Source organism: Peromyscus eremicus, chromosome 16_21 (genome assembly GCF_949786415.1).
Source record: "Peromyscus eremicus chromosome 16_21, PerEre_H2_v1, whole genome shotgun sequence".
In the NCBI taxonomy this organism is placed as follows: domain Eukaryota; kingdom Metazoa; phylum Chordata; class Mammalia; order Rodentia; family Cricetidae; genus Peromyscus; species Peromyscus eremicus.
Window position 1 is genome coordinate 63,146,059 of NC_081432.1, and position 15,356 is coordinate 63,161,414.

General features: G+C 48.9%; 1 protein-coding gene across 2 annotated transcripts in view; it reads left to right on the forward strand.

Moving 5' to 3' along the window:
• The first annotated feature begins 5,742 nt into the window (after window positions 1-5,742).
• The window catches only part of Mocs1 (molybdenum cofactor synthesis 1), a 29,788-nt gene continuing 20,174 nt past the window's right edge, over window positions 5,743-15,356 (forward strand). For both annotated transcript variants that reach the window (XM_059282185.1, XM_059282186.1), the window contains exons 1-3: window positions 5,743-5,933; window positions 11,235-11,361; window positions 13,343-13,510. In XM_059282185.1, the coding sequence (XP_059138168.1) occupies window positions 5,811-5,933; window positions 11,235-11,361; window positions 13,343-13,510 (418 nt within the window). In that variant the 5' untranslated portion in view covers window positions 5,743-5,810. The remainder of the gene's footprint in view (window positions 5,934-11,234; window positions 11,362-13,342; window positions 13,511-15,356) is intronic.

The following is a 15,356-nucleotide window of genomic DNA, read 5'->3' on the forward strand; positions in this document are numbered from 1 at the left end:
GGCATCAGATCCCCTGGAACTGGAGTCACAGGGAGTTGTGAGCCATTGTATGTGGGTGATGGGAGCTGAACTCTGGTCCTCTGAAAGAGCAGTACCTGAGCCATCTCTCCAGCCCTCCTTTTTTTTTTTTTTTTTTTTTGTGATGCTCTTTGGGGAGTTCTTAGGCTTACTCTCCATGGCTTGCTCTGACAGCTTTCTTATGAAACCCAAGATCACCTACCCAGGGTTGGCACCATCCATAGTGGGCAGGGCCCTCCTGTATCAATCAGTAATCAAGACAATTCCCCACAGACATGGCCATGAATCAGTCTGATCTGGGGAATTCCTCAGTTGAGAAACTGTCTTTCCAGGTGACTCTTGGCTGTGTATAGTTAATAACATCACCTAACTAGGATGCATACCTATATGAAAATCACCCCATGCCTGTCCTCAGCCTGCCTCCTCCCTTCCTTCTCTCTATTTCATCCTCTGCCAAGTGTCTTCAGAGGAAAAGGTTCTGTCATGAAGACTTAGCTGAGGGCATGCTTAGGTGACCATGGTCTAAGCCAGGGTGCCGTCCAGCAGATAAACATAAGAAAATGCTCAAAATATGGCATTAGCTGCCATCAAAGCCACTGAAGTTGGTGAGGCCTTTCAGCAATGCCAAGTGAGAATGTGGGAGAGATGAGGTGGAGCTCTGTGGGCATGCACTCTTCAAGGGCAAGGTGAGGATGACACTCCCTTTGAACAAGCTCATGGCAGACGTGGTAGGTGGGAAATGGGGGAGGGGGCTGTCCCAGGAGCCCATGTGTTCCAAGGAGAGATGGGGTGTGATGGAACAATCTCTCAGGAAGTATTGGGTGGTTCATAGTGACAGGTTCAGAAACAAGGTGGACAAGGATATCGGAGTAGGAAAGAGGCAAGGCGAGTGTAGATAATTCCCTTTCCATTCACTGTCTTTAGTTTGTATTTCTCCAGCAGCTGACTCAGACAAGCACGTGAAAACTGTTGCCTTTTTTTTCTGGGGTGGGGGTGCAATAATGACCAATGAGGGCACAAGGGAGACAGGGAGAATGGGAAGGAAAGCTAGCTCTCTTGGGCAAGACTGTGGTGCACTCCTAAGGCTAAGCTTTCCTGGACCTCTGAGGAACTCTGGGAACCATCTGTCTTCCAACTCCATTCCTTGTTGTGGAGTTCCCCTGAAGACAAATGCCCTGCCAAGATATTTGCCAATCAACTTCTTGGGGCAAAACTCTCAACAGGCAAGAAGACCACAGCTCACTATGCTATGGTTCTGCCAATGGCAGCTGTCTTGAACTCATGAAGACCTGCAGAGTGCGGGCAGGGCACCAGGTACAGATGCCTGGTATGCCAACCCCACCCATGACTCCTTTGCTCCTTCAGCAAAGTTGTCAAATCAGAGTTGAAGTTGGGGAAGGTCGAGGCCTTTTGAAATGTACCTAGGGTAAGCATAAGCAAGTGAGAGAGTCTGAGCTGGCTGAAGTCCACGAGACCTTGTAGGGTTAAGGAGACTGGACACGGCGGGCTGAGTGGCAGATAAGAGCTTGGCTTGGCTTCTCTTCCTGCAGTGTAAGCCTGGATCAAGAGTGGGAACTGGGAGGAGTGTGGAAGTGCCCACAGCCTCTGCCCTTGGACCCATGGCTGCACAAGCTAGGGAAAAACAAGAGCAGTCTCGTTCTAGTTCACACTTCCTTTCTCTTTTTGCTGATTAAGCCCTGTGAGCCATTTCAAACAGTGAGCTCAATTCCTTGGCTCTTCTTGTATGACCTGTACCATCATTGTTCCTCCCCACTTATTAATCATGTACCGTGTGCTGGAGGGGGAATTGCCCTACAAGTCAGCAGTGAACTTTAGACCTACCTGGGAAATACCAGGCTACAGGACAGCCAATGTAGGCATTTGGGGTTTTGGCTTATTGTCCATACTTTAGGTTTGCAACATGTTCTAGGGCACACATAGTTAAGAAAATGATTTGTGAAGTAGATTAAAATATTGATTATGGGTCTGGAAAGATAGTTCAGTGGTTAAGAGCACTTGCTGTTCTTCTAGAGGACCTGAGTTTGGTTCCCAGCACTCATGTAGGGTGGCTCACAACCACTTGTAATTCTAGCTCCAGGAGATTTGACACCCCCTTCTGTTGGCACTTGTACACACACACACACACACACACACACACACACAAATCTTTTTTTAGAGAGTCTTTCTTAGCTATTACGTAAGATTGCTAAGTGCTGCAGGAAAGTGAGAGGAGAGGGTGAGGGACCCTGGAAGAGAATTTATGAAAGGAACTTTTTGCAAGGGTGTGGTCAGGGCAAGGACATGGTGTTTCAGGCCTGGAGTCTGTCATGCCCTGGGTTCAAGTCTCAGCTTTGCCACTTGATATCTATGTGACCGTTGACCAGTTCCTTAGCCTCTTCTGATTTATCCTAGATTTCTCTTTTCTGTTTTTCTTAAATCATAACTACCACCCTGTGGGACAGTAAAGATAAACAGCTAAGTGGCTTTCCCTTAGACATGCAGGGTGAAGCCAGAGAAGTTAAGCAATGGCCCTCAGCTCAGCTATGAATGTGTGGCAAGTGTGGGCTGGCAATCAGATCCCCTCGTGCGGAGTCAGGGTTCCTCTCAGTTCCTCTCTGGCATCCTTCACGCTGGCACACTCCTCCCTGCCTGCCCCAGAGGGGAACTTGGCACAGAGTGTTCTCAGCCTCGCCAGTTCCCACAGGAGCAGCAAGAGCTCCATGAAGGAGTCCCAGAAATGCCAGCATCTTGCCTCCATCTCCGCCCAATAATTGTTCCAACCACATTTAACCAATGTGTGCCTTCCACCAGTGGGATCCAAGCAGAAGCCTGAAAGCAAACTGGAGGATACATGGGGTTGACCTCTTAGTGAGGGAGCAGAGAAAATTCGGGTGGGATAAATGTCAAGTAAAGGTGAGCCAGAGAACAGAACACCCAAAGTCCCCCGAGACAGGTATCAATGAGTGTCTCCTTGTGATGTAAGAGGCAATGTCTTTAAAAGAAATAATGGTGACTATTCATAGGAATCCCACATTGCATTCATCTTCCAGTGTGAAGACATAAAACATGAGATTCTCGGCATCAACCCTTCATGAACCTGGGGCAGGAGTTGTAGAACTCAGTCCTCTGAGCAGAACAGCTGTCATCTTCATTAGATCAGGGGTGCTTGCTTGCAAGAGTCCCCACCAGGAGGTGGAGCCTGTAGACGGTCCCTCAGGAGGAGGGAGGAGGCGAGGGGCCAAAGGACCCTCACTTAGGCCCCAGCTTTTCCTCCAGGGTATTTGTATGTCATTCTTCCCTAACCACGTGTGGCTCCAGGATGTCTAGAGGAGGTGCTAGAGTACAGTTTTGGAACCGTTAGAGGAGGAGGGCTCCTTCCACACAGCTGTGGGGAAGCCACCATTTATGCCAGGGCTGCTGCTTGGAGGCCCGCCTTGCTCTGTGGAGAACCCCTCACTACACCATGTAAGCAAAGTGAGTGCAATAAACTCTTTGTTTGCCAGGTTGAATTTTGGTGGACTCTTATTTGGCTTGTCATTAGGAGGACAAACCTTAGGAGGAGAGGGTAGACTTACCTGAGTCTCCCCAAGGAAGGAATTTTCACAACACCAAGATTGGTACACACACCTAAGACCTCCATGGCTGGTTCAGCATGAGATGAACATAGTCCCCCTAGGACACTGGGTCGCCTCATGCAGTCCATGGAAGTGCGTGGGAAAGTGTTCCTGTGGCAGGTGATTTTCTGAGCACCAGTATGAGTTTCCCTTCTCTGTGGGGACACTCAGTGTCTCCTCTGAGAAGGTGTGGCTACAGGACTTGCTTTTAGTGGCAGGGTGTGGCCCTTTCAAAAAGCATCCCACTGAGGCATCTGCCTCTGAATTCTAGGGACTTGTTCCTACATCGAGTCCATCATGTCAATGACTTTTCCCTGGATTAGATGTTCTCTTGAAGGCTTTCCAAGCCTCATCCCTGCAAACAAATGGGTTTTATTTTCTCACCTCCACTCCCAGTTCTCCTGAAAAAACATGCATGCACAGCTAGCCTTAGCACGTCGGCCATTCTCCGTGGATCCCCAGCCCCTTTGCAGATAGTCTTTTGACAGACATGCCCCACCAAATCTAATGCACTGCAAGCTGACTTTTTTTCATGATACTACCCAAAGTTCAGATGGTACAAAATACTTAAGAGAAGACGGATCCAGCTACAAGGCTAAAAAGCATCCTTGCTTTTCCAATAACCAGCCTGTGTTTGTAAAAGTCAGTTATGTTCAGTAATTCTGTCCTGTCCCAGGAATCTGTCAGTTCTTCCAGATTATAGGTCATGTTCCCACTTCCAAACACACAGCTCACTGATGCTCTATACTGGCTATTGCTTCTTCTGATTTCATAGCAGTAGAGTTTTGAGTACACTGGATTATCAGGTTTGAGAATAGCACACTCTCTTTTTTCCCTTTGAGATGGGGTTCACCATGTAGCCCATACTGGCTAGGCGATGACTATGACCATGACTCACAATAATCCTGCTGTTAGCCTTCTGTGTGTTGGGATAACAGATGTACATCACCACGCCTGACCCAGCATAACTATTCTTATTGTATACCATTACTGAGTGAATGAACCTCCAAGATCTTAGACTAATTCTCGCTGCATCCTAACCCTTCTCACACAGTGAATCTCAGTTACACAATCAGTTATAGGAGTCAGGTTATACTGGATTTGAAAGCGCCTATCAGCACATAGCTTTGGAAAAACCACCAAGCCTCTCGGAGAGTCTCTCCTTAATCACAAAATGGGCTCTCTCTCCACACTAGGGCCATGGTATTGGCAGTTAGCCCAGAGTTCTGTGTGTAGGGGAGCTCCACTCTTTTGTGTCTTCCCCTCATATATCCTTTTTTGAATGGAGAAGCCCAGATTATTGATCTATAGGGGGCACAATTAGAGAAGTGTGTTTGAAAAGGGAGCTGAGCTAGTTGTTCTACAAGCAGGGCCTAGAGGAGGGTAAAGTGAAAGAAATGAGAGAAATTGATGTTTTTAAATAAAATATTGATATTTCACTGGTGGGTTTTTCCACAGATTTTAATATTTTACACTGAAATATCACATGATTTAAGAATATGTCATAATGAAACCCACTATGTTGTATGCTAACTTAAAAAATAAATTAAAGGGCTACAAAGATGGTTAGGTGGTTAAGAGGCCTGGCTGCTCTTCCAGAGGCCCAACACCCAGAGGGTAGCCCACCACATAACATTAGAAAAAAAATTTTTTTCTTTCCCTTTTCCAGGCCCAGTGATGAATGCCTGTAATCTCAGCACTCGGGAAGCAGAGGCAGGAGGCTATCTATAAATTTGAGGCCACCCTGGTCTACAAAGCAATTTCTGGGCCAGCCAGGGCTACAGAGTGAGTTCCTGTGTAGGGTCTCAACACAACAACAAAAACTGCTTAAGAAATTTTATTAGGAATATTTAAAAAAATAAATATAACTTGCATAAAAGTTTTTATGCCACCCCTTTACATTTTGCATCTAAAGAGTGCTTAAGTTCAAGATGAGGAAGGAAAAGAGCCTAGCTCTCTCAGGCATGACACTTCTGCACAAGAACATGCCTCCGGCCTTGAAAGGGGCGGAGCGAGTGGACTACAACTTCCAGGGGGCCACGCGGAGCGGCGCTCTCGCTGATTGGCTGTTTGATCACCGCCCTCCGCTCCTCCCCTCCGATGTGACCCCGTGTCAGGTCCCGGGCTACAGTGCTCCGGAGGCCCACTCCAGGCCAGGCACTTCCCTTTGCTAGCTTCATGGCGTCGCGGTCTGCCTTCCGGATGCTGCGGCGGCTCCTGAAGTCCAGCACCCGGGGCTGCAGCTCGGGGGCTCCGGTGACGCAGCCCCGCCCCGGGGAGCCCTCGCGACCTGCCAGGGAGGTGAGCCCACCCCGCCCGCCTGCACTCACCTAACTGGAGGGCGATCCAAGCGTGCCACCCTGAAGGTGGAGAAAGCACCCTGTCCTGTCCTGGAGGCCTCTGCTGGGGACGACCCAGGGCACTCGCTGATGGGTTGCTTGAGTTCACTCCTACCCAGCGGGAGGGACTCCTCAGAGTTTCCCTTGAACTCCCTTACCCGGGCTGTGCCACTTTCTAACAGGTCTCTGCGCTGCAGGAAATAGGGGCCACCTGGGAGTGAGACTTAGGTTCCAATGAGCTGTTTTAGCCTTCCCTGACACCCAACCTTTTAAACATTTTTCCCTCACCTCCTGAGTGGAGGGAGCCAGTACATAGTCAAATGTGGCCAGGACACCTGCTTCTTAGTGTGACAGGGACTAAAAAAAAAAAAAAAAAAAAAGAAAGAAAAATGTTATCCAGGTGCTGCCCACAGTCAGTTGTCACTTTATAGTGGCAGGGCTCTGTGATCTATCCTGTTTCTCTTGGGAGGGCTCGGCCTCTTTTTAGTCAGGAACAGAGCAATACTAAGCTCCAGGGTAGGAGTTCCTGCCTGTCTTCCTAGTGTGGGGCAGGGTCCTTCAGGCCCCCATTGTACCACTCTGTTCCTGCATGGTTAGGGAAACATTTGCAGGGGGGCCCGTTCCTTTTCCTGTAGCTCCTTCTCCATGTCTTCCAGGACAGGGCTTGATGTCCTGGGACTCTTGAGTTTCATAATATTTGACGCTCCTGCTCCTGTCTTGCTCAAGACACAGGTGGACTTCTGCCAGAGCGCTCACTTCCTAAGACCTGCCTCTCTGGAATCCTCAGATAAAGCAGGCTTATTGTTACAGGGATCTTCAAACCCTTGAACTTTGTGCTTGATTGAGTGAAAAGCTAGGGAAGCCGAGGCCACTGTGAGAGCTTTAAAAAACGATACTAGCAAAAAGAATTTTCTTCTTCCTCATAATTATTTTGTACTTTTTGTGAGAGGGCCTGTGCAACGTGACTAACTGATGGCCTTTCGTACTCAGGTAACTCAGGTTGCCGTGAGGCAGAGCAGCAGGAACTTAAACCCCAAGAAGACCTGTGCTAGCCCTCTCCCCCCAGATGCTGTACCAGGTCTTTTATATGGTGAGGGCATGAGTGATATAGCAGAAAGGCACAGGCTGCAGAGCAGAATCCTGGGGTTTGAATGAGTCCCACACCTTATTAGCCATGTGACTCTCTTCTCTCAGAGAGTCAGGGCTTGTGTTTTGTAGGGTAGGGGTGTTAATGTCTTCATCATAGGGTGTCATAGAGCTTAAGTGTTCATGTGTGTTAATCTGTACACTCAGAGCCTGGTGAACGCAGGTCCCGTTGTGTTGATGTGTGGTGATTATTGATTCATTCAGCCTGTGGCAGATGTTGTAGTAAGGCCTGTTAGGCCCCTCCTACCTGGACAAGCATCATTCTGTCAACGGTGCCGTCAGACATTGCATTCTGAATATCTTAGTTGCCACCGTGTTCCACCAGTTGGAAGTCCCTGGATGCTAGGGCTCCCTCAGCCTTTCTAGGGATTTCCACAGCTTCCCACAGGGCATGCAGCAAGCCACGTCAGCAAATGGTTTTGGCTGCTTGAAGCACATTAAAGGTGTTAGGTGGAACAGTGAGACGTAAGGAGACCTATGATCTTTTGCTGGTCTCTAATTTTATCTGACTTCTAATCTGAACTCTCACTTTTCTTTGCTTTCTGTAAATCCAGAGGCTTGGACCAGCTCACCTCGTCCAGGAGCATAGGGCATAGGACTCTGAAAGAGAATCTTAGAGGTGAGGTGAAATTATGTATTCACCTCCTTAACAGAACTGCCAGTGGGCAGGAGCAGAGGTGTGATCATCCAGGACCCCCATCCTGCCCTCCTTTCTTGGAGGGACCCTCTGCCTGCCCTCTCCAGGGCTGGTGGTCTGAGGTAGAGAGCCATGGTGGATGCTCACTGGGCATCCTGTGTATCATGGTGTGGGTATAAAAGAGAAGTGAGTCTTACATGGGAGCTGGTCGTGGGAGAGTGGAGAGGGGGCCTTGGGTCAGTCTAAAGACAGGCAGGCAGCTTTCACAGATGCCGGGGGAAGACTGAGGAGGGCCAGACATCTTCTCTAAAGGATTTAGCTCAATTCAGGTATACCCTTTCTTTCTCTGGAACTCTCTTCTGACTTCCTGGAGGCTGAGGTCTGAGCCTGCTCTCTGTGGTGGGGTTAAAGGACAGGGTGACTGGGTAAGGCAAAGTTGCCTAGATGTTCAGAGTTCTAGAGAAGACCAGAAGCGGCAAGTGGGTGTTGAAGACAGAAAGTAGGTGTAGGAGAAAGCAGAGGGGTGGTGCTGGGAGGGGGGGAGGACAGTGTGGGGGGAGGAGCAGGGAGGACCATGCTGGGGGGGAGGACAGTGCTGGAGGGGCAGGGAGGACAGTGCTGGGGGAGGAGCAGGGAGGACTGTGCTGGGGGGGAGGACAGTGCTGGGGGGGCAGGGAGGACAGTGCTGGGGGGGCAGGGAGGACAGTGCTGGGGGAGGAGCAGGGAGGACAGTGCTGGGGAGGCAGGAAGGACAGTGCTGGGGGAGGAGCAGGGAGGACCATGGTGGGGGAGGAACAGAGAGAACAGTACTGGAAGGTCTTTCCTCTTCACTTCCAACCTGCCCAGATCCTTAAAATCCATGTCTTAGGGGAGTAGACATGCTGGAGCCAGAGATGGGAAGACCCCTCACTCTCAGGTCATGGGGGAGAGGGCCATATAATCAAGCTGGGGCAGCTTTTATTCAATAAAATGTGTGTGTGTGTGTGTGTGTGTGTGTGTGTGTGTGTGGTGTATGTTCACGTGCATGTGCCCATGTTTTTGGAAGCCAGAAGGCAGTCTCAGGTGTCTTTCCTCAGCTGTCGTCTACTTTGATTTTGAGACAAGGTCTTTTATTGGGAGCCATAGCTTGCCAATTCGGGTAGGCTGGCTAGCCAGTGAGCATCACAGCTCTCTCCTTAACTTTTTAGACATGGTTCTGGGGATTGACGCAGGTCCTTATGCTTGTAAAGCAGGCACTTCCCACTTCAACTAATCTAGTCTAGACCATCTCTCCTTTGCCTGGAGGGGCTTGTCTCCCGGGCCTGTCTCCCGGGCCTGTCTTCCAGGCCTGTCTCCCGGGCCTGAATCCCGGGCCTGTCTCCCGGGCCTGTCTCCCGGGCCTGTCTCCCGGGCCTGTCTCCCGGGCCTGAATCCCGGGCCTGTCTCCGGGGCCTGTCTCCCGGGCCTGTCTCCCGGGCAGGTCTAGGTCAGGCCACGTTGACAGTGTTAACAGTCAGATGGCAGTGACTTGTTGACAGTGCCTGTAAGGGACCCTTCAGTTGAGTTAGATGGGATTGTCTTCTCTGTGCGGAAGAGAAGGCTAAGCAGGCATGTCCGACTGTCACTGCAGTCATGTCAGAGCCTGTGCCCAGCTGGAGTAAGCCAGGCTTGGCCACCATCCTCAAGAAGCCACGTGAGTCAAATTAATAGTGATAAGCAGAAAAGAATAGTTTTATTCAGTGTGGCCATACTGGGAAGAGGGACAGAGAGACTCAGTGGACACCTCCCCCTACAGATCCATCTCTGGGCTTCTGACATGAGGTTTAGTTGTAAATAGAAGTCAGGAGGTGTGCATAGTTGAGCGGCCCTGGTCAAAGTGTGGCTCTGTCCATCACTGACTCATTGTCTCATCCAGTCTCCCTGAGAAGTGGTCTGGCAGGACACAGTGAGGTCTCTGTAAGAAGACAAGGCCCCCCTCTGGCTGGCATCTTTTCTTCCTCTCAGCATGAGATTCTGGGGGGATTCCAATTCTCTGGGATACCTTGTTTGTACAGTCCAGACAGTGAGGGACACAGCATCTCTCTAGAATGTCCTCAGTTCTTCCAGCATGCCCATTACACAACCTACAAGCCACCTCTGCCCCAAAATAGCTTGGGGTGTGGCCCAACACAAAGCCATAACTTAAAACGTTATCTTTTTTATTTTTTTTTTAAAACATAGTTGTGTGGTTCTTTGTAGTTGACAACATTGGGTTGCAACATCCAAAGACAAATAAACTTCGTAGATGACAACATTGTGTTGCAACAACATCCAAAGGCAGGGGCATGCCTGGAACTTGAGAGGATCCAGGTGCTCGGCCAGTAGCTAGAACCACGTTTGTAATTCAGGTTTACCTGCTCCAAAATCTGTGCTCAGAACCAGGGTTGCTACTCCTGGATTAAAAGTTTCCTCAGCCCTGGCTGCGTAGTGCAGAGTGCAGACACCAGAGGAAGTCACTCTTGGGGGCAGGACTCTCCAGCTGTCTTAGAAGCTCTGTGGTAAATCTGATGGGCTGCCTGCATTAAGAGCCTTGTACAGGGCGAGACCCCTCTGGAGGTGACTCTGTAGCTGGGTTTGCTTCTGTCATTTTCCTCGTAAGATTAGAGGCAGGCCGACATGTTACACAGCAGTTTGACATACTGTGGTCAACATTGGACCCCTTGGATGGGAGAGGGTCATACCCCCTACCCCAGGAAACTGAGGGAAGTGGGGTGGGGTCACGAGGTGTGGGAGGGGAAGAACCCGGGGATGGAGCTTGCTGTATCCAAATGATAAATTTGCTTGGCCAGCTAGGAGGGAAGGGTGTGTGTTGGCAGGTTGGGCTAATGGCCAGCCCCTTAATTACTCATGGCCAGGCTTGCTCTCAGGTTTCTGCTGAGTCACGTTCCTTGGTCCTCTCACTCCCTATTCCTGGATTTATTTGGCTCCTCCCCAGCCTTTGCACAACCACGTGTTAAGTTGAAGGGAGGAACACCTCAGCCACTGAGAACTGGAACCTGGAATGATTCCCTGTAGCTGGTGGTGAATAGGAAGGTGCCGCCATTCTTCCCCAAACCTGGCTCCTAGGTAGCTCATCTCCTGGAGCTTGCAGCCATCTCTTCCCCCAGGCCTCACACAATGACTGACTAATCCTTCCTTTTGGCACTGGGTAAGGAATGCAAAGTATAGGGACTGTGTAAAGAAGACCCTAGACTTGCCAGCACTCAGCCTCCAGCTTGAAAGCACCCGGCTCGGGCCAACTCCTGTACAGTCTCAGCGGTGGGCCCATCCTTCAGTCTGTCAGGGAGAGGAACAGTCCTGGTTACTGTGGATAACTGGAGGGCTGGAGGTACCGTGCAAGCTAAGGGAGAGGCAACCTATCTCTGGGCTGCCTCAGTTCTCCACAGCTGAGCCAGAGCTGTGGCCCAGGGCCACAGAGCCAACAGCAAGGCCCATAGCTTCATCATGTCCCTGTCCTTGCAGGGGCTGCCCATGAGGCTGCAGTTCCTCCAGGAGCATGCCGCTCCCTTCTCTGCCTTCCTCACGGACAGCTTTGGCCGGCAGCACAGTTACCTGCGGATCTCTCTCACAGAGAAGTGCAACCTCCGATGTGAGTCACCTCCTGGGCCAGCTCTGGGCCACTGTCCCTCTGCCGAGGTGACATCTGCAGTCACTTCTGTCCGAAAAGCTCCCTCAGCCCTCCCCTTCCGCTCTGCACCTCCCACTCACCTCACCTCATTGGCAGCTGGTCAGCCTCTTGGCGGCTACACAGGGTTGAAGTCAAGTTTGCTTTCGGATCCTGGAAGCTAGGTTCTCCTCGAGATTAGATTTGGAAACAGAGTTGTGATCGGGTTTAGGAATAAGGGTAGACCTGGGGCTGTCCTCCCTCCTCAGAGCTCTGTCCTCCTGTTTCCCTTCAGAGACCAAAGTCCAGGACATGGCCTGGGGTGTGTGTGTAGCAGGGGTGGGGGTGGGTAGTGGACATTTCAGAAGAGTGATAAATAGAGCCATGGCCGTGAGATGCCCCAGTCCTGTGCTGGACCAGCTACAGCCACACCAGCACACAGAACCCGTCCTGCACCCCTGGGGCTGCTCTCGGGGTGTGTCCACGGCTGCAGACTTCCAGTGTGGCTCTTCCTCCTTTCTTTCCTCTCAGCCTGTTCTTCTCCCTCTTAGCCCCACTTCCCTGCTTCCTCCCTCTCCTCTTGCCTCTCCTCCTGCCTCTCCTCCCGCCCCTTCTCCTGCCCCTACCGTGTTTCTCAATAAGTATTGAGTAAGTAAATGCACACGTATTTGGTAATCAAGCAAATGTGAGCTATTTGTTCTCACTGTCTCTTTAGTCTCGAGAGTCCAAATGTGCGTTCATTGTGCATATTAGACTTTATGGCTCCAGCAGGCATTTCCAACCCTCTGATTTTGTTAGATGTTGATGTCTACAGAGATCACACTGAGAAGCTGGTAGCTGGGTTCCAAAGAAACACACATACACACACACACACACACACACACACACACACACACACACACTCACACAATTGTAAGGGGCCAGGAGGTGGCTCAGTGAGTAAGTGCTCGTCATGCAAGTATGAGACCCTGAGTTCAATTTTCAGAACCCATGTTAAAAAAAAAAAGGCAGGGCATGGAAGGCAGGGCATGGAGGTGCTCTCATAATCCCAGTGTTGGGAAGACAGGGTTAGGTGGACCCCTTCACTGGCCACCCAGCCTAGCTCAGTCAGCAAGCTCCCAATAAAAGTAAGACCCTGTCTCAAAAAACTAAGATGGAGAGTGGCTGAGGAGGATACTTCAGGTTGACCTTTGACCTCTACATGCACACATGCACTTGCACATACATCTGAACACACATACATACAATTGCAAAAAGATCTCACAATGTTTTGAGCTTGTGATTTTGTGTTGGGCCATGCTGACAGCTGTCTAGGGCTGCATACAGCCCATCAACAGGGATGGACATGTCTGTGAGTCTAGCAGATGTGGTCTGACTCGTGATAAAGGCGGCCTGCAGAAAGTGATGGCAGGGCACCATACCCCTGCCTCCACAGCTCACCTGTTCACCCCATTCTACTCCTCCATCTCGACAAAGAGCCCCTAGGTTTTCCAGCCTGATGCAAATCTGCACATAGATGGATCTGGGGACACTGTAGTAACAGGGGGCAGTGGCTTTCACCAAGCCAGATCATTCCTTCATCTCATGGCCTGCGCAGAAGAGGTGACTTTACCACAGCTAGATAGAGTGAGAATGGACCATGATAACGGACGCAGGCCCATGGCCCTGGCCTTTGTAGGCCTTTCTAGGGCAGTCTGCCCAGCTGCCTTCAGAGTGAAGGAGCCAGCATCTCAGGCATTCCCCTGCTCTCAAGGCCCTGCTTTGGGCCTCGTTTATCATCTTTAACCTATACTCAGCTCCCTGGCGGAGGGATAGGGAGGCCAGATTACAGGGAGAGGAGAAATACCAAGTGAGTGTGTACCATTCAGATGGGATTCAGGACTACAGTTAGCCTGTTGAGGAGCAGGGGCATCTCCACCTGCCTGCCACACCTGTCCCCACCTCTCCATCCCCTTCCTTTTCTCAGGCCGGTATTGCATGCCTGAGGAGGGTGTATCCCTGACCCCCAAGGCTGACCTATTGACCACAGAGGAGATCCTGACCCTTGCTCGGCTCTTTGTGAAAGAAGGTGTGGATAAGATCCGTCTCACAGGTGGAGAGCCCCTCATCCGGCCAGATGTGGTGGATATCGTGGGTGAGTGCCTTCATCTCTTGTCTCATTCAACTAATGCTTATTTGACAGCTGTCACTCATGTAGACATTTGTAAACGGAGGCTTTTCTGTCCCACTCGGTCCCGCAGCTGCTTTTAAAATAATCACTCACAGGCTTAAGATTAATTATGAACCCTTTGGCCTATTGTTCAGGCTTATTATTAACTAGCTCTTACAACTTAAATTAACCCATTTATATTCATCTATGTTTTGCCACATGGCTTTGTGACATTACCTGTTCTCTAGTACATCTTGTTGCTCCGGCAGCTCGCTGGCATCTCCCTGACTCCTCTTTGTATCTCTGCTTATATTTCCTGCCTGGCTCTATCCTGTCTTGCTATTGGCCAAAGCAGCTTCTTTATTAACCAATGATAATAAAAACATATTCACAGCATACAGAGGGGTTATCCCACAGCATTTCCCCCTTTCTGTCTAATCAAAAAGGAAGGTTTTAACTTTAACATAGTAAAATTACATATAACAAAATAGTTATCAAATAAGAATTATAGTTACTCTATCTAGTCTATTTGTATTTGACAAAATTAGAGAAAATATTTAATTATCTATCCTATCTTGGTGAATTAAAAGTTTTATATCTAATTTACCTTTTTATCATAACTAAGGAAACTACAACTATCTACTCTTCAGCTCCATCAAATACCCAAGAAGGAAATAATATTACCTGAGTAAGCAGGAAGTGCTAGCAAGCGACTTCCAAAAAATGTGAGAAATGACAGAAACAGCTGGCTGCCTGTACAGTCACCCAAGGTTCCTCTGTAACATCGGGGCATCCATCTTTGGCCTATAGGCCTAGTGTATCTGACAAACTTTCCTGTGAAGCAGGGAATTTTGAGGGACTGTCCTACCTTGTCTTGGCAAAGCTCTGCAGTCACCTTTCTTGTGTCCTGCTGGTCCAGTTTGGACAGTAACTGTCAGCAGTTGAAGCAAGGACACGTTCTTTGTCCATATGGTCAGCTTTTGCCATGAAGAAAATAAACTCCATGTAGGATTTCTTTGATGCCCATCATTTTCTCTGGAGTACATTGGTGCTGCCAGAAGCAGATGTGTCTCACTGTCATGAAAAGTCGAAGTTTTTAAAACATTTTAAATATCATATTCTGTAGGTCTTTGAAATGTTTGAAGAATACCAATCTATCTGAAATATATCTTTGTATATCTAGAAAACCTAACTAACATGACTATAAGTTTGACTATTTTAGATGACTAACTGTATTTTTGTAAATCTATATTTTTTAATTATATATTACATTTTCAGTTGAACTATATAAACACAATATCTTAAACAAGAATAGAACTATACATACAGTATAACAAAATTAACTTTAAATTTATATCAATAAACTAAAATCCTTACAAATGTAATATATTTTGAGGTTAACAATTGTTTTTTGGATAAAAGTAGATTCAATAATCTCCCCTTTTCTCTCAAATTTTCCATATCATATCTCCCTTTCTTCTTTTAGAAGGAGATTGACTATGATCAATATCAATTTATCATCAACCCCCCCTTAAATGAAAACAAACATTTACAAACAATTTTTGAGAATTTGGACGTAGTTCTCTAGACTACTTCCTGCTGATTGGTGGGTGCTGGTGATCTTGAGGGACCTTGAGAAAATGTAGAATTATGGTTAAATCTTGGCTGTAGTAGTCTGTGATGCTGCATCATCTTAGCCAGTTGCCTTGAAGCTGTACTGGATGTCGGATCATCTGGGCCATTGCTCCCATTGGAGACCTCTCGGGGTCTTCCTTGATGGAACCATATTAACCTGGAAGGAATCCATAGCTTCCCATCTTCTGTGGAAACA